This window comes from Acartia tonsa, chromosome 1 (assembly GCF_053477335.1).
Source record: "Acartia tonsa isolate MP-2025a chromosome 1, ASM5347733v1, whole genome shotgun sequence".
Classification (NCBI taxonomy): Eukaryota; Metazoa; Arthropoda; class Copepoda; order Calanoida; family Acartiidae; genus Acartia; species Acartia tonsa.
Genome location: NC_137260.1, coordinates 48685920 through 48705187, shown reverse-complemented (window position 1 = coordinate 48705187; position 19268 = coordinate 48685920). Strand labels below are relative to the sequence as shown.

The following is a 19268-nucleotide window of genomic DNA, read 5'->3' as shown; positions in this document are numbered from 1 at the left end:
TTTTGTGCATTTCATTTTTTTTAAATTTTATTATCTACGTTGTCATCCTTTTATAAATTTTGCAAGTATTACTTTTTAGTGTGAAATATTTTGTCATTTACTTGCTTTCAAAACAAGACCGAAAGCGGATATAACGCGGAAATGTGTAATATAACTTAGTGGTTTTGAGCAATGGATATATAAATACATGTTCAGAATATCCACACCTTTGACAATAAAATAACAAATGTGAGAGCCTTTCGCCAGGGACAAGGGAAGGCTATTCTGGCAAACAATGCTTTAGAGCTGATTTCATAGATTTCCAGTTAAAACTAGATGATGAGATTATGCAACTTTTGGCAGAATTTGATTAGAATCTCAAGCATTATTTTATTAGTTTTTGCTCACTTTACTACAAGCCATGCAAAAATGATAGTCAGAGATTAGTTCCACATTCAGTTTTGAGATGAACGAGTTAATTAATGCTTTTTACATATTTTATATATTTTATCTAAATCATAGACTACTCGTAAATTATATGTTTAATAGTGAATAAAATTTATTGAAAATCCCAAAGAGTGGATAGCTGTAATATTTTCAAAAATATTTAAGATTGTTTAGATATTTATCTCATCTAAAAATTTTACATAAAAAAAGTTTTTACGACACCTATCAATAAAATTCTGAACTACATAACTATTCTTTTCCAAATCCTAAATTTTATAATATATGTTGTGGTTTAATTTGGTATTTCTTGACAACTTCTTGCCTCTAATTGTGAAACAAGTTGGAGGGAAGTGGCGAAATGGGTAATGTAAATTAGAAGCCTCCCTGAAATCATGATTTATTACTGCAATACTAAAAACAACTAATCTTCTCCGAATATTAACATTTACAAACTTTTTACAGAATTTAAAATATCGGTAATTTCCCCCATAGTGCCTTGTAGAGCACAGAATCCCCAATTTCCCGACCATTAATTTAAAACAAATTGTAAACGACCAAAGGGGAGGGAGTCTTGGTATAGCATTAAAGAAACCAAAAGATATAATTCAAATAAGGAGGGGGATCAGTGCTTGATAGGCAACTTTGTGGTAAGGCACCAATATATGTTTTTTATGCTTTATTAAAATTAAGTTGATCGTCAAATAGAATTTAGTTCTTTATGTTTATAGTTAATTTTTTTTGAAAAGCGAAGCTTTTCTATAATTAGGGTCGGTCCGTAAGTCCGTCCGTATGTCCATCCGTTACAGTTAGCTTTTTTCGTTAATCTAAAAAGGTTGGGATTGTCCTTTCGATTTCAAACTTTATATGCTAATTCCTATAGCAGTTAGGTACAAATTCGAAAGCGCAGCAACTCTATAATCATTACTAGAAAGTCCGTACGTCTATTTAAAAGAAGCTTTTCTATAATTAGGGTCGGTCCGTAAGTCCGTCCGTACGTCCATCCGTTACAGTTAGCTTTTTTCGTTAATCTAAAAAGGTTAGGATTGTCCTTTCGATTTTAAACTTCACATGCTAATTCCTATGGCAGTTAGGTACAAACTGATAAGCGCAGCAACTCTATAATCATTACTAGAAAGTCCGTACGTCTATTTAAAACAAGCTGATTTTTTACTTTTTTTACAACAAATCTTTATATGTTCAAATTATCCTAGTCATCTGATTTTTTTAATACTATACTGATTCCTATTACAACAAGGTATAGTGTTATAAGCGAAGCTTCTCTGTAACTAGTCTTAAAAACGTTAGTATGTCCTTAAACAGTAACATGTATTTAATAAGTTTTGCAACAAATTTACTTACAATTTTGCATAGACATATGTTCAGTTTATTTAGTTCTGTCACTCTATAAGTGTTAATGTTCGATTTCCTTCCAATTCAGAGTTTCGCTTTTATAGATGTTGTCATCCTTGTTTTAATAAGTAATGAGTAAAGGATTTTATTTTTGAGCTTTAAAGTAAGATGTTTTTAAGTTATTGAATCAATTTGAAACTTTTACTTTAACTTGCTCTAAAGGGTTAATTAGGAAGTGTTTGAAAATGAGCCGAAGTAAAAATTTGTCAAAATATTTTGTTTTTTGTCTTTAAACAGTTACAAATTTTATGGGTAGGAAAAATATTTAAAGATTTTATTTTTAGGAAGTATTTAAAAATGTTTTTTTAATCTCCCTACTGTGTTATTTTTTTTTAATCGGTCTGCTAATAACATTAATAATCAGGGTTCGGCAGCCGCGCCTCAGCCTCACTCTTAAACCTGCTTGTGAGCAGAAAAAGAAATTTCAGAAAGAAGGATTGTCTGCTAAAGAGCAGTTTTATACATCCAGCTGAATATTATAGTATTAAAATGACGATATCACTGAGGCTTACACGTGGCTTACGTGCGGCTGCCGATCCCTGTTAATAATCTACAAACATTTGATGAGGTTTAGTGAATTTAGATTAGCGAATTTATACTCTTACATAATTACTACAAGCCCCTTTTAATAATAGTTGAATCATTGATAATATTACACACTCATAAGGGTTTCGTGATTAGATTGCGTGATTTTGATAGACTTTTTGGTCAGAGAAACCTTCCCTTGTCCCTGCCTTTCGCATACACTGATAGAAAAATGTTATTCCAGTTGGCTAATATAACGATAACATTGGCCATCGACCCCCTTTACCTCAACCCCTCCCCTTCTACTGGAGGAACGATTTGGCCAATAATGTATATAGCAACCTAAATTGACGACAAAATTTCGCTTGTCTTAAAATCAACGTATTCTATATCCATTACTAGCGGCTACGCCCCTAGAGGCCTCTAGTGGCACTTTAAATGTTTTTTTTTTAAATTTAAAATATGGCTATATTACGTTTGGCGTTTGTTTGTCGTTGAACTCTCTTTCTAAAATCGATAAATTTAAAAAAAAAATTCAATTTCTCTAGGGAGGGTGGTGGTACCCTCCCCCAAAATAGTTATAAACCTTCCCGGGACGTATGAGAATCTACCCTGTTAAGGAGAACCCGATCGGTTCAGCAGCGGTTAGCGAGATCCTTCAGTACAAACATACAAACACACAAACACACAGGCAAACATCCTGTTACTTTATTATAAGGATAAATTTCCCCCCTAATCTCTATCTTAGACCCATACGCCCCCCTAAATTGCTTTAGTAAAAAAGGGTGTAAAATTTTCGGTTGCGATTGGCGTACTCCCTGTCAAACCCTGTTCACGATGATTATTATGATGGGTCATACCGTGAAAAACATAGACGCGCAACATAAGGAAAAAGGATAAGAGGATGAATACTCACCCCTTTTTCATGGTAAAATACTACTTCCCCATCCCTAAATTTAGAAGCAGACGAAAATCAAAAGCCGCCCAGGGCTTTTTGTAAGTCAATCATAAATAATAATGTGAATAAAAAGAAAAGCGATATTTAGCAAATAGCCGTGGGCGATCAGAATCAGCTGAATGTTCATTATGAAAAAAATTTCCCCCTTTTTAGAAATAGAAGGATTCATCTTTCATGAACAAATTTTTTTAAATAAAAATAAAATTCTATGTAATTTTTAATTAAAAAATTAAAACGAAAATATCTAATCTAATATTCTTGCCCTAAATATGGAAATAGTAAAAAGTAAAAAAATATTTTTTTAAATAATTTTTAATCCTCCCATTTAAAAAGTAGTAGAATAGCAATAAATTTTAGCGCGGCAACAGCGCTGAGTAGGCCTCTAGGCCCACTGCCTATTTTCGTCTTCTAGTTGCTTCGATTCCTCTCTTTTATTTTTTTCTCTATGACGCGCAAGCACTTTTTAAATCAAAATATATATGATAAGATTTATATATATTTTTCCGAAAATATCATTTATAAATATTTATTGTTAAAGTTTCGCTTAGTATATAATGTCTACTCTATATTTAATTACTCTATGTGTGTGTGTATTAGCGCAGTTTGCCGCGTAGAATTATACAAAGGTGAGATATAGCTCCACACGTGTAGAGGTAATAATTCTAGGTACGAGACTACTGTGAAAACTTTTATGATGAATTTTTAATGAAATTGCATGTAAAATCGCTTATTTTTAAAGTTGATAATAGTTTAATCAAGTTTTACTTATTTTTAAGTATTTAATTGTTAAAAATATAACGATATTTTGTTTATAATTTGCAATACATGTTATTTTTCAGTTAATCGTTCCCAAGAAAATTCGTTTTTTACTGAGTTTAAATCTTTTGCCAAATTGATACCTAGTATTTAACACATTGTTCAAAATAAATCTATTTATAATCTTCGTTTCGCATTTTTCACTAACATAATTTTATTTTACAAAAGTATGTTATTATTTACCTATAAAATCTGAAATAGTAATCACAATTTTATATATTTTTTTCATTTTGCATTATATTTCTGTAACAAAGCAGTTTGTCATTGTAAAACCATTATAAATATTCAAACCTATATCTATATCTATAATACAAAGCAGAACTATGTCTGTCTGTCCGTCTGAAGCTTAAGATCTCAGTAACCGCTGAACCAAATATGGAACATTCCTACTTTTCCTGTGGTGGTTTTAAGCTATTTTCTTGAGGGTTGGGACACCCCCACCCCCTCAAAAAATATACATATACTAGCGAAGCCGCTGTTATATATATTATCACAAGCGCGAATACTAATGGGTTGGGGAGGCTTTATTTTTCTACGGGCGATTTATCTTTGGAGAGAGAAATAACTAAACGCCTTTTTGTGGCGATTAAGATGTTTCACTTTAAATTAAAAACATATTGCATGCCAGCTGTTAAGTTAGCGAGATTCCAAGCCATAGACATATGGGCAGACATGTCAAGATTTTCTTAAAAGCCGAAATAAAATTGTAATTTCTCAGTTGATTTATGTAATTTTTCTTATTTCAGATTAACTAAGCTCATATCACAATGAGCTTTAGAGGAGGACGCGGCGGTCGTGGTGGTGGACGTGGCGGTGGCTTCCGTGGCGGTAGGGGAGGCGGCGGTGGCCGATTTGGATTCGACCAGCCTCCAGAACGCGTTACCAAGTTTGGTAAATTGTCCCACACATGTCAAGAAGATCTCGTACTCAGATCGTCTATTAATGACGTGCCCTACTTCAACGCTCCCATCTACCTGGAAAACATGCAGCCAATTGGCAAAATTGACGAGATTTTTGGTGGAATTCGTGAATATCTTGTCTCTGTTAAGTTATCAGATAATGTAAAGGCATCTTCTTTTGCCAAGGACTCTGAATTTTTCATTGATCCCGCTAAGTTATTGCCTCTGTCCAGATTTTTGCCACAACCGCCAGGTGCAAAGAGAATCGGCGGTGGCGGACGTGGTGGTAGGGGAGGAAGAGGCGGCGGCCGTGGTGGTGGTGGAAGAGGTGGCGGAGGTTTTAGAGGCGGAAGAGGTGGTGGATTCGGCGGCGGCGGTCGTGGTGGTGGAGGATTCGGTGGTGGCGGTCGTGGTGGTGGCGGCGGTTTCAGGGGAGGTCGGGGTGGAGGTGGATTTAGGGGTAGAAGTTAATCCTGTAATTGTACATTATTGTACAATGTCTCTAATGTACATAAATTTAAAGCATTTTTTATTTTTTTTCAGATGACTAATGATATTGGTTATTCGGATAATCAGATACCTGTGACTATAGGAAAGGGAATTCTGAACTATAACATAACAATCTTTATTCTATTCTGTATTAGGTAGTTTACTGCCAGGGGTAGAAGTGATTTTTTAACATTCGTCATAAAAGAACTGTCTAAGATTTATTTACAACAGGTTGAATTTTACACAGCAGTTGATGTATTTTTCTCTTTAATTCCCTAACTCGAATTAGTTCTAAATAACAGAATTCTCTTGCTTAACAGGTCCAATTGAGGAAAGCATAGATTTATCTTTGCCATATCAGACAGTGACAGAACGATACTACACACCATACTACAGTGTGGATCAAGACAGAGATCGTCATCACGATCTCTGTCTCCTAGTTCATTCCAACCGTGTGTCTCTGGTCTGTCTGGCACCCAGTCATCCGATTATAACCAAACAGCTGACTGTTAAATCCATTAATTGTGAAGTTTCTGAGACTTGTGATAGGAAGAAGAACAAAGCTGTTGGTAAAGGAAAGAAAGGTGGCCAGTGTTTGGATCCTGCGTCTATTCTGTGTTTTTTAGAGGTACTTTTTTTTTGTTGATTCCTTATTATATGAACAATTACCTTCAATATAAAGTGACTACTGGTTAATAAACTTTATTTAGGGAGGGGGGGGATAAAAAAAAACAAAGTACTAAAACATTTTTTCCATATTTTCTCCCTTTTTTTTTGGGGGGGGGGGGACTAGAAAAATATGTGGGAGAGGTAAGAAGAACTTGATAAATTTCTGCAGCCGGGGGAAAATAAATCTTGTGCAGGCAGCAGAATATATATCCCTAAATAAAAGTATCTGAATTATGTTAATTTGTATGTATTTTATGAAAATTATTTAGACTGATTGCGAGAGTTTCCCAGTAACAGCTATTGCACCCTCGAAGTTGATCTGTATGAACAGAATAGTTCTGGCTAATCCATCTCTAGCTAGAGATAAACCTGACTCAACAGGACATCTGGCCGTTCTCCTACCATATCTGGGCCATATTGAGGTAATTTTTTTATTTTTAGGCACTTTTTTCTTTGTGAAAAATCTTAGATTATCATTAATATAATATGAAATGTGAAAAGTTGCTTATTTAGTTTTAAGATTAAGATAGTAATAAAGTTATTTATCACATAGTTCATATAAAAGAAAGTTTTCTGTAAATTGTAAAGTAGAAAAAGGATTATTTCCAGTTTTGCGGGCCCCAAAGGCCGATGTTCTGGGCCATCAATTTCTAGTCTTGATATTATAAATACATATCAACTCCATTCAATTAAATTGCCATAATTTATTGAAATGAGATAAAAGCTTTTGTTTTTTACGTTCTTTTATTTACTATTAATTTTATTTATTTTTGATTAGGAGTGTAAAGCCGGACTGTTGACAAAGGATCAGTACGAGCAGGTGATTGGAAAGGAGAAACTATGAGTGATCTCAGTGATGCGCCACTTATATCTAAGGTAATATAAATTTTTTTGTTATCATTTTTAGTCGCTTAAATACTTTAAAATCATGCTCTTTAAAAAGACAAACTTACACACGATTGTTGCGGATATTGCTTGGATATTACTCTTCAAACATTTATTGTTTAATATCAGTCAAGAATTTTTATATTACAGCTCATTAGTGTTACATTTTTATAACACACTTCAATAATAAACAATATTTAAAAATCCATTTACAGACATTCTGTTCCTTTTTGTGTGTAACGAAAGATTTATAATAGTTTTGGGGGAAAAGTACCTCCACCCTCCGAAGAAAAATCTACCCTAGAAAAAATGCCTTTCCTAAATATTTTAAATTTCAGGAGTTGTACGAGAAAATATCGAGAAAGATCTTCTCTTTTGCATTGTGTATGGAATATACAGAGTTGATGCATATAATGATGAATAACGAGCCAAACATAAAAGATGAGGGTACAGACTATTCAATGCTTGCATTAATGTTGGGAAATCTGTTGTCTCAGGGCCCTCTCCCCTACATAACCAAGTACAAGTTTATGCATACTCTGCACACTGGCGTCTCTGCTTATCTTGCAAAATATTCAATGTAAGTTTATTTATCTGAGAAGCTATTCCATGGTATACTTTGTCTTCGATTAATAATTTTGCTTTCAAAAATGAAAATATTTTTTTATTATTTTAACCGCAACCAGGGATAGAAATCTAAATCCGAAATCTGGAACTTTTTAGATACTTGCCTCAAATTATTCCTTAATCTGAGTCTGTTTTTGTTTTATTAAGTGTCTTGTATAGCTATCCCTGCTTTAAAATTTTTTTCTAGCTTTCCAAATTTAATATAAAATTGAGATATATTATCAAAATGAAAAAAGATGTTTTTGTTTTTTTAATTTTAGACCTCGTGAAAGACTGGGACCAGATAGTATATTAAAGATGGAGGCCTGTCTAAGATTTCTCCTGGTTCGATCACTTCTCTACAGCAAGGGGAAATTTAGGACACAGTAAGTTTTACAAGAATGTTTAGAAATATTATTAATTTGGTATTATCCTCTTAGAAAGGGGGGGTTTTTAATGCAACCATCTCGTAATCAGTGAGCAAATGGCACTTACAATTCGAATTTCTATGAGTATGAGTAATCCTTGGTAGGTCTATTTTCCCTAAATCGAACAAAAAGTTGAGAAAGTAATGGCTAACGGCTTAGCCGTTTAGCCGTTTTTTGCTATTTTTAGGGCAAATCTGCCATAAATTATGTAGGAATCAACTTTTTGAAACATATTTTTGCTTTAAATCATGTGAAATGATACAAAAAAATCATTTTTAGATTTCTATTACCAGCAACTAGCGGCTAGAACAGTTTGAACACGTTTTGGAGCAGCATAGAGTATTATGTGGAGATAGGTTTCCTGATGATTTCCCTTGAAATAGTTTTAAAAATGGCTGAACTGCTGAGCCGTTAGCCGTTACTTTTCCAACTTTTTGTTCAATTTAGGGAAAATAGACCTACCTCATGCAAAATTCCAGATCAAAATTCGAATTCTAAGTGCCATTTGCTCACTGATTACGAGATGGTTGCATTAAACCCCCCCCCCCCCTTTTTTTTTAATTTATTGAAAATTTGAGTACTGTGGCTGTTAAAAATATTTCACCCCTTCCACATACTTTTTTTTTCAAGTGTGGTGTAAAACATCTTCTAAAGTACATTTCATGGAACATCCCCTCACAAGTTGTTCCACTTTCAGGGATGTTGAAGCTGCTGTAGAGATCTGGTTTAAAGATGATCTAGACAATTTGAAATTGATTGTCAAAGATAAGGTAGGTTTTTTTAATGTAAATATTTATTAGGTAATAGTCAGAATTACAGGGGTATTTGTTCTGCTAAAGATTTTTTTTTCTCCTGACAAATATTTCACTCCAAAGGACAAAAAATGTTTTCAGGACTGTTTATTTCTTCAATAAAGGTACTAAGAAAGAGAGGGAATGTCTGATTGAGCCAATAGGAGAATCGCATCGGAATTTACATTAGATCTCATTGGTTGAAATTGTGTACACATTTTGCTACGAAGGCATGTTTTTTTCATTTCATACATACATAAAAGTCAGCTGTTAACAGTATATTTTCTTAGTAGAAAGCTTTGCGGAATCAGAATTAATTGCCTAAAAATTTCGTTTACAATTTGAAAGCTTGAAACAAAGTTGGATTCTTAAAAACAAAGTTAGGCTGGCAACTCGCTGGTGAGGCAAAATTATTTTTGTGAAAAATCCTCCAAAATCGAATAAAAAAATTTACAAAAATGAAATAAAATCTTAAGAGGGTTATTAACATATGATTTTGTTTAATTTTTGTAGATTTTTAATGTGCTTTTGGATGATTTTTCACAAAAATAATTTTGCCTCACTATCGAATAGCGAGCCTATCATTTTTTAAGAATCCACATCAGCTTGAGTCGAGAGTAAACAATACTTTTGTCTGCTAGAAATGTTCTCTCTTAGATTTGACGAAAAAAGGGTTCAGAATATTCTTCTACTCTTCTATTTCTATTATTTCTTCATTCCCCCCCTCCCACATATTTTTATTCCCCCCTCCACATTCCTTCAGCAGGGGATCCCATGTAGAATATACACCCAGGCACAGAATTAGTTAGTAACATTATCTCACTTAGCCTATCAAACCTTAATTTGTTAGTCATATTTCATTTATAAATGTGTTCAAAGAGGGAAGTCATTTTCTAGTAAATCCCGTTAAGGTGTGTGTTATAAGGCCTAAAAATAGTAGTAGAACGATAAGGTGCTCTATATAGTGGTATTCCCTATTGAATAGAACAATAGGGAATTTTTTTTTTTTTTGATAACCATACCTGGAATATCTATCATAAGAAATTTCTATCAAACGCTTTGTTTGGCTCAAACTGACAAAAATTAAAAAAATATATAATTATAATAATAATGTTTTCTATAGGTACAAGGTAAAGGTTAAGAACAATCTATACCATTAAATAAAGGAAGAAGCCATTCTTTACAGGTTGTACGAGCAGTGAACATTAAAATGAAACTTTAACAGTTTGAGCCAAACAAAGCGTTTGATAGAAATTTCTTATTTTTTTAAGATATTCCAGGTACGGTTATCAAAAAAAAAAAAAAAATTCCCTATTGTTCTATTCAATAGGGAATACAAATATATAGAGCACCTTATCGTTCTACTACTATTTTTAGGCCTTATAACACACACCTTTACGGGATTTACTAGAAAATGACTTCCCTCTTTTATGAAAATATTTTTATCTTCCTATTGTCATTTTCAATAATACAATACAAAATTTGAATTAATCATCTTAATAAGCTGTTTTTTTTAATCAAAAAGAACATTTTTGCTTACATGAAAAAAGTGTTAATTATTTTCGTGTATTTAGTTCTATGTTGATCAAGCTAATGAGTACAAGAATTCTAACCAGCGTGCCAGATCTTATTTCAAGTCCAGACTGTCGGAACCTGCACCAGAAATGGAGGTAAAACATGTATACTATAAACTATTATCTAGTGTGTGTGTGTGCTGATGCTATATTTGTGTGTTTGGACCTAAGAAGTCATGGAGTATTGGACAAGACAATTTTATAGCCATCAGGGCCAGCTCAAGTTCATGTTATTGTTCATTGACTTGACACTCTGTCTCATGGGAGCTACTCTTGATTACCTTACTTTCACGACCGTTACTCAGTGTGTTACTACTGAGCTTACTATCATATCTAGTCAGTTTTCTATGTCTCAAGTTTTTCTCTAGCATTAGTTTTATATAGTATCTACAAAAAAAAAATCAAACAACATTACTTTAGTATTAATTTTTACTTTATTTATTCTTTTTGATTTAGGAAGATCCAGGAAGTGGGGCATTAAAGTTATACGAACACGTAGCTCCTGGTGGCTCCACCTGTTCTGTTAAGGTAAATTACATGCATGACAGTAGAGTAGCTATGTCCTTATCAGTTAAGCTATTTGAGATCCTACGCAGCAGACAGACTTATAATATATCATGTTACTTTCATTTCCTATTATATAAAGTACAGGGGTGTATATTCTACATGGGATCCCCTGCTCAGGGGGGGGGGGGAAGGGGTTGGAGGGAAAAAAATGTAAAAATTAAGAAAACTGAAAACATTTTTTCCATTAGTGAATAAAAAATAAAAAAATGTGTGGTAGGAGGAATAAAAATAAATAAAATATAGAGTCCTTTAAATATTTTTCCATTTTCCCCCCTACATGTTGAGAAAAAACTAGGGGGGGGGGGGGGAAATAACAAATTTTGTAGCCGGGGGAAAAAAATAAATCTTGTGCAGAATATACACCCCTGATAAAGTAGTAAAATTTTTTTAACTACTGAACTGATTTATTTCTCCAATTTACATAGATACCAGGAAGGGGATTAGACCATTTTATTTTCAAATTTTGTTCTTAGCTTGATTTATTTCCGTCTTTCCCTTTTCTCCTTTGTGCCCTAGATGTTAAGGGCGCAGCTGCTAGTACGGAAAATTATGTGATAAATATCATATAAGTATATTTTTTAGGAAGCCCTGCAAGTTTTGTATGACTGTATCCAAGAGCGTGCTAGCCTTTTGTTGGACACATTGAACCCAAACGCTCCAGAAATTGCAGACCAACAGAGCATCGAGGGCCCAAGCACCAACCAAATGTACCTTACTTCAAACACCGAGCGCCAGAAAAGCTCAGACGATGAAAGCGAAAATATTGTGGATGTGGCCCAAGCACCCTCTACCAATACCGAATATTCACCCGGAGAAGTCAAAGTGCTGGAGTACGTGGGTCAGAGATTGGGCGCTAGAACGCAAAATGAATTAATCATTCTAGCCACAAATCTGTATCGCATCATGAAGTTTAGCCAACCCTTTCTAAATATGCACAACTTTTAAGATTTATTTGTCCATGTAATTTTGACACATTTAAAAAATTAAAATTATGTTTTTTTATTATTAACTAAACTTTGAGGCTGTGATTGCATCTAAATTATACTGTACATGTCTATTTTTATGTTCTTTTGAACTTTTAAAAAATTATCGTGTTTAATTATCGAATGTTTTGTATCTGTTTATTTATTGGCACTTATTGAATCGAATTATTGATATTTCAGATATAGAAGATGGGTGCCCAAAAGAAGGGGAAGAAAACGGCCGCGGAGTCCATCAATGCCAGGTTGGCCCTGGTTATGAAGTCAGGTAATTTGTACGTAATATTTGGTTTAATTATGGCAAAACAAGGATGACAACATCCTTAAAAGCGAAGCTCTAGTGGAAGGACAAACAAAGGACGCTTGTAGAGTGTCAGATCTGAAAAATTAAAATATTAATGTATAAGTTTAAAGTTTTAAACTAAATTGTAAGTAAAATTGTTGCAAAACTGCTTAAATACAGGATACTGTTGAAGGACATGCTTACATTTTTAGGACTTTATTAAAGATATGCTTCACTTGTAACATTGTACCTTGAAATAGGAATCAGTATTCCAAGTCAGATGAATCTGATAATTCAACATACAAAAATTTGTTGTCAAAAATTCAGCATGTTTTATATGGACGTACGGACTTTCTGGTTATGATTATCGAGTTGCTTTTTTTTCGAGTCTTCCCTTACTGTTATTGGAATCATCATGTAAAGTTTGAAACCGATTGGACAATTCTAACCTGTTCAAATTAACTTTAAACTACGAGTACGGACCGACACTAAGTGGTTTTTTTTAATGCATCCATCTCGTAATCTAAGATTAAATGGAACTTAGAATTCGAATTTTGATCTACAATTTTGCATGAACAATCCTTGGCAGGTTTATTTTTCCTAAATCGAACTAAAAGTTGGAAAAGTAACGGCTGGCGGCTCAGATTAAGATTAAATTAGTCACGAAACCTATCTCCACATTTGTTTGTTTTGTAGCCCGTACATTTAACCTCCGTCATCGTTTATTCCAGGTAGTTCCAGGAAGGCTGCCACTTCGACTGGTTTCTCCCAGAGTGATTTTACTGCTAGTGTGGTAGGTCTTGTTGGGCAGTTGAAAAGATGTTGTGTGTTGTGTGGTGTGTTGTTGCAGTGTGGACATTTGTCTTGAATCTCAGCAGAGAATCTGTTGAGAGTGTTGTTGAGGAATGAGCTCTTGCCAGATCTGAGCTGCGCTAGTGTAGATCTGGTCTTCCTTGGTAGTGTTCTCTCAGTCTTGTTGACTTTTGGTGCTGGCATGTTTAAGACAGGATTATCTTTCAGGTTTCTGATGGTTTTGGACACTTCTCGGGTATGAATCTCCTTGAGTTTTTGTTTGTAGGTGGTGTTGTCAGGGACCCCGTTTGGCAGTAGATTACTGATTTCATCACCAAAGCGTGTCTTAAGAGTATTTTTCATTACTCTTGGTGGTGCTGGGGCATTTAGGTCGCTGTTGCATGGATGGTCAGGTTTCTGGGTTGACATCAGGTACTGCTTGGAGATCATCTCACAGTGGGCTTTTACAGGCATGATTTTTGTTTCTGAATGAAGATGATCGATATTGGTCATTTTCAAACAGCCTGTTGCCACTCGTAGAGAGGAATTCTGGGCCACCTGAAGGTTGTTCCATGATGTATTACTTAGGTGGGGTGTCCAGATGGGGCATGCATAATTTAGTTGGGACTGTCCAATAGCTTTGTAGGTGTTTAGGAGGACTTCTTTGTCTTTCCCCCAGGTCGTGCCTGAGAGAGCCTTGAGCACGTTGGCCTTAGATTGCACTTTAGCTTTCAGGTCGTCTGCATGATGTGTGAAGGACAGGAGGCTGTCAAAGGTGACGCCTAGAAACTTTGGCTGGGTGACTGTGGGTACTTGTTCACCATTGATGTTAATTGGAAGTTCAGCTGACAGTTCGTTGCTGAAGGTGGTGAAGATGGTTGCTGATGACTTTGATGGTGAGATAAACAAGTTTCTTGATTTGAACCAAGCATCAAGTACATCAAGGTATGCATTAAGGTCAGGACATATTTCTTTGATGGTTTTACCAGACTTGAGGACGTTTGAGTCATCAGCATAGGACACAAGTTTGATGTTGTTTGGTGGAGCGGGCATCTTGGACATACATAAATTGAACAATGTCGGAGATAGCACACCCCCTTGTGGGACTCCTTGCTTGACTTTTCTGAAACCAGATTTAGCTCCCCTGTATTCAACATATGTCTGTCTGCCTCGGAGGTAGGCGCAGAGGAATCTCTTGATGTAGGAGTTTAGATTGAGCTGAGATATGTCGTCCAGGAGTTGTGCATGGTCAACTGTGTCAAATGCTTTTGACAGGTCAATAGCAACAGATAATGTTCGGCTGACTGGCTTCTTCTGGTTTAGTCCTTCAGTCACGTGCTCGTAGATGTCATGTAGAGCAGTTGTTGTGGAGCGGCCTTTCCTGAAACCATGCTGGTGGTCTGCAAGGTTTACTGCTTCAGTTATTGATGGGAGGATAACTGCTTCCAGGATCTGAGCAGCTGGGGACAAGAGTGAAATTGGTCTATGACTAGAGCCAATATCAGCTGGTTTGTTCGGCTTCAAGATTGGAATAATTCTTCCTGTCTTCCACACCGATGGAATTGTTGTGGTCAGCAGGCAGCGGTTGTAGATGTTGGTTAGGAAGGTCAGTCCATTTAGTCCGAGGTTCTTAAGCATGATTGGAGAGAGTCCATCTTGGTCTAGGTGTTCTTGCCATTTTTTCTGCTTGTGCTCATTTATGTTCTTTGTGATGTTCTTGTTGAGGTCAGGTATTCTTTGGTCAGATGGGTCTTGTTCTCTGATTCTATCACGCTCTTTGATCATGTCAGCAGCTTCGGTGGGGATGGAGTTGATAGGTTTCATGATGCGTCCTGATGGTATGAATTTCTTTGCTGCTTTTTGAACAATTTTTCTAAAGAGCTTTTCACTTTTGTGAACGTTTGTGACAGCAGGAGCTGTTGCAAAGGCGTTTTCAGTGAAGTCTTTGAAACCTGTCCAGTCTGCTTTGGCGAAGTTGGTGTATGTTCTATTTGCAGATTTATGGCGCTTGAACTCTCCATTTATTGTTAGTATAATAGGAAGGTGATCTGAGCTGAGTTTGGTCTCTGTACTCCAGTCAATGGACGGTAGGATGTCTGATGTGGCGAGTCCAAGGTCAGGTGCAGTGCTGGAGCCATTGGCAACTCTAGTGGGTTGATCTTCATTGGTGAATCCAATGTTAGTACCTTCTATTATTTCAATTATTTGTTTTCCTCTTGCGTCTTCATTTCCCTCAGTATACCATGTTCTGTGGTGCGCGTTGAAATCGCCGATGACAAGTGATGTTGTGTTGGTGTCGTTAAGAAGATCTTCGATGGCAGGTGTGTACTGAGTTTGACAACTGCTGGATGGTGGTATGTACACATTTCTGATGGTAAGGTTGCAGTCTTTGCCAGGAATCTTGATTGTCTGGGCTTCTATGTGGGGATCTCTGTCCAGAGCAGGTGGATTTGGCTCTGTTTGGAAGTGGATGGTTTCGTGTACAAGGAAGGCAATGCCTCCCCCTTTGTCGGATCCTCTATCTTTCCTGACCATTGTGTAGCCTGGTGTTTTCTTCGGCTTTGATTTGCCAGTCAATTTTGTTTCTTGGATTGCTGCAATCATAATGTTGTTGTTGTCCATGAAGTTGAGGAGTTCGTCTAACTTTCCGTTTATGCCATTTATGTTGTGTTGTAAAATTTTTAAGCTATCTTCGTTGCTACTGTTTGAGGGGGGTGGTGGTTGTGGGGGAGGGTTGCGTCGATGGGGGGGGGGTTTGCCTACGAGGGGGGTGGCGTGGGTTGGGGTGGGGGGGTGTCGGCCTTTGGTGGGGGGGTGGGTTGGGGGGGTGGTTGTCGACTTGGGGGGGGGGTGTTTCTGCGGGGGGGTGGGGGAATGTAACAGCAGGGTCCTTGCCAGGTTGGTAGTTGGCGTCTCTGTTTGGATGATGTTAGTCCTGAGCATTTTATGTGGATCCAGGTATGGCAGGATGAGCATTCAACTGATATGGATGACAGGTTTTTCTTACAGATGTTACATTTCCAGACAGGGCCTGGATTTTGCTCTATTCCAGCTCGTATTAATAATAGCCAAAGCAAAGAGGCTGGTATATGCTTTGTTGTCACACTAGTTAAAAATTCCAATTAGCTGAGGGATACTCATTGTCTGGCAGCTGGAAAAACCGGATGTACGATGACGGTGGTTGATGATAGGGAACGGTTCTTGTTGGTTCTTGGTCCCACGGTCGCCCCGATGTTGATTGCAGTTGTGGGGGTGGAGATACTGCGTGGGGGCGACCTCCTTCCTCTGCCTCCACTCGTAGAAGTGACCAACACAATCTCCCCTATCTCCACATAATACTTTTTGTCGCTCAAAAACCTAATCAAATTGTTCTAGCTGGTAGCTGTTGGTACTAGAAATTTAAAAATTGGTTATTTAACATGAATTAAACCAAAATCATGTTTTAAAAAGTTGATTCCTACGTAATTATGATAAATTTTCCCTGAAAATAGGCAAAAAAAAACGGATAAACGGCTGAGCCGCTTGCCGTTACTTTTTTTTAACTTTTTGTTCGATTTAGGAAAAACAGACCTACCAAGGATTCCTGATGAAAAATTTCAGATCGAAATTCGAATTCTAATTGCCATTTAATTATTGATTACGAGATGGTTGCATTAACACCCCCCCCCCCCTTCCCGCTTTTAAAATGTATAAATGTCAGGTGATAACAAAAGTTTGAGAAACACATTCTTCCATTCATTAGCTTATGAATAAACTGTTAATTGAACCATGATTTTTCTGTACAAACTAACAGCGTCTTAACTTTTCTACCTGTAAGTTATTTTGATTATTATTAAAGTAAACAAAAATCTCGAATAAAATTGCTCAAGCAGGATTCTCGAACCTTTAGAGATGCCCAGAAGCTACGACTTTTATTAACTTGATTCAATTTTTAGGCAAGTATGTCCTGGGTTACAAGCAGACTATTAAGACCTTGAGAAAGGGAACCAGCAAGCTGGTCATCCTTGCCAGCAACACCCCTCCCCTCAGGTATGGCAATCTTAAAACTGTATTATTACTTTTTCGGTTCCAGAACAAACGCAGGAGAGACAATTATTGGAGTGGACAAACGCAAGAGTGTCTAAAATATCAAGTTAATGTAAGTATTTCTATACTTGTTAGGTTATGATATGACTATGCAAATAAGACCCTTTAGGAATGTTTAAAATAGGTTAGGTTTGGTTAAGTTTCCTCCAGGGGTGTATATGTCTGCACAAGATTCATTTTTTCTTCCCTGCTGCAAATTTTTTAATTTTTTTTTCCCTCATAGTTTTTTTCCAGCAAGGAAGGGGATAAAAGGGAAAAATATTTTCAAAACTTTTTTTTATTCATATCCCCCCTCCCACATATTTTAGTTTTTTTTTTCATCATAGAGTGGAGATAATGGAAAATAAATGCTTTCAGTTCTCTTAATTTTTACATTTTTTTTCCCCCAACCACATATTTTTTGTTTACCCCCCCCCCCCTCCCCCTTCAGCTGGGTCAAATTTGCAGAATACACACCTCTGGTTTCCTCTCCGACGCTTGTCACTCCTGCGTATGTTCTAGGACCACTTTTTGTAGGTCCTATTCTATTATTTCTATTTTAAATCTTGTGCGATTCTTTTGTCTAAAATCTGATAAGTCTTATTCATAAGCATGCAAATGGGGAGTCTACAACCCCCTTTTGGTTTGAAAATTGACTTGTTGAGCACGTACGTCAAAAAGAATTAAAACAATTTTCATTTAGCTAACGTTTTAAGTTTTTTTTTGCATTTTTCTACAAAAAATATCGCATTTTTATGAATTGTGACAGTTTTGATAAAGTGCATACACCTTCCAAGTGCCATATACTTCAAACCTCAGCTAGTTGTGGAGGCAGAGGCTGTGATTTAAAAATTTTAATGACCATGATCTCGTAGGAAGTCCGAGATTGAGTACTATGCTATGTTGGCCAAGACTGGCGTACATCACTACAACGGGGACAACAACGAGTTGGGAACTGCCTGCGGTAAGTTACACACTAGTTTAGGGGCGCAGCTACTTCATACCAAATTTAAGTTTCTTCTTAATGCTGAAATGTCTTTTAAACACAGTCGAGTCTTAAAAACACTAAAAAATCCCCTTCGGATTTCTATAAAATCGTGTAATAACAAACTTTTTTTTATCTATTATTTTAACAGAATGGATAATTTTGTTTCTCGTATTTATTCGAATCCGGTGGATAGGAACCGGTTCTCATCCATACAAAAAAACTAGTTTTAATCTCATATTTGTACATTCTATATCCGCGGAAAGCCGTTTATAATACGATGCGAGAAATAACTATTATCATATTTTAGGGATGTATTTCAATTTATCGTCTATTGACTTATCCCGAACTCCTTGCATTATTGTCCAAATGTTTAAGATCTTGATACGTGGATACTGGATAAACATCTAAAAACTGAAATATTTTATAATGTTTATTTTGTTAAGGTAAATATTTCCGTGTTTGCACCCTCTCAATTACAGATGCCGGAGACTCCGATATCATCAGGTGAGATAGGATTTAGTGGCGTAGTAGCAGGGGTGCATATTTTGCACAAGATTAATTTTTATCTCAAGTAGGAGAAATATTTCATCCCCCCCCCGCAAAAAAAAAAATTGAAGGAGGGATTAAAATAAAAAAAAATATCTTTATATTTATCATTCCAGACTATTTATTTGGGGGGGGGGGGGGTGAATTGGTGATGGTGATTGTAAATATTCGCTTGTTATTTTTCCTAGATCATTGAACTACTGACCTTTTTAGTTCAAATAAAAATATCTTTGATTTAAGGACTATGCCATCAGCTGCTGGCGGCGAGGCCACTTCCTAAATCTGCTCATCTGTTCTGAACCATCAACATGAAACCAGTTCCAGCTTCAACATTCTTACCTCCATCATCATCCAACGTTTGTAGACTACCGGCTAATCCATAACTGTCAGCGGTCAAACAAGCGCTACGTTGGAGATAAATATAAAAAAAGTGTTCCATTGTGTTTTTCATCCGCTTTTATTAAATGTTGAATTTTAAATTACTTCTAATACTTCGTAACCTTGAATATATCTCACTTTAATACATTTAATAAAAACTAGATCCAATTATAAAACTTGCATTTTTGTTTTT

The 19268-nt window shown here is 35.9% G+C and overlaps 4 protein-coding genes across 4 annotated transcripts; all 4 read left to right on the top strand.

Annotated features, from left to right (window-relative positions):
• Window positions 1-4845: 4845 nt before the first annotated feature.
• Gar1 (Gar1 ribonucleoprotein) lies at window positions 4846-5578 on the top strand. Its single transcript, XM_080164743.1, has one exon. The coding sequence runs from the start codon at window positions 4903-4905 to the stop codon at window positions 5503-5505; it is 603 nt and encodes a 200-aa protein (XP_080020869.1). The 5' UTR covers window positions 4846-4902; the 3' UTR covers window positions 5506-5578.
• Window positions 5578-6846, top strand: LOC145327823 (protein Abitram). Its single transcript, XM_080171373.1, has 4 exons — window positions 5578-5593; window positions 5844-6151; window positions 6462-6614; window positions 6802-6846. The coding sequence occupies exons 1-4, from the start codon at window positions 5578-5580 to the stop codon at window positions 6844-6846; spliced, it is 522 nt and encodes a 173-aa protein (XP_080027499.1).
• LOC145322580 (uncharacterized) lies at window positions 5845-12207 on the top strand. Its single transcript, XM_080164720.1, has 9 exons — window positions 5845-6151; window positions 6462-6614; window positions 6971-7068; window positions 7416-7657; window positions 7965-8069; window positions 8809-8881; window positions 10477-10572; window positions 10933-11004; window positions 11626-12207. Exons 3-9 carry the CDS (start codon window positions 7033-7035, stop codon window positions 11986-11988), a joined length of 987 nt encoding a protein of 328 aa, XP_080020846.1. The 5' UTR covers window positions 5845-6151; window positions 6462-6614; window positions 6971-7032; the 3' UTR covers window positions 11989-12207.
• LOC145322625 (large ribosomal subunit protein eL30-like) lies at window positions 12178-19251 on the top strand. Its single transcript, XM_080164777.1, has 5 exons — window positions 12178-12291; window positions 17034-17127; window positions 18039-18127; window positions 18595-18655; window positions 18938-19251. Exons 1-5 carry the CDS (start codon window positions 12216-12218, stop codon window positions 18975-18977), a joined length of 360 nt encoding a protein of 119 aa, XP_080020903.1. The 5' UTR covers window positions 12178-12215; the 3' UTR covers window positions 18978-19251.
• Window positions 19252-19268: the final 17 nt, after the last annotated feature.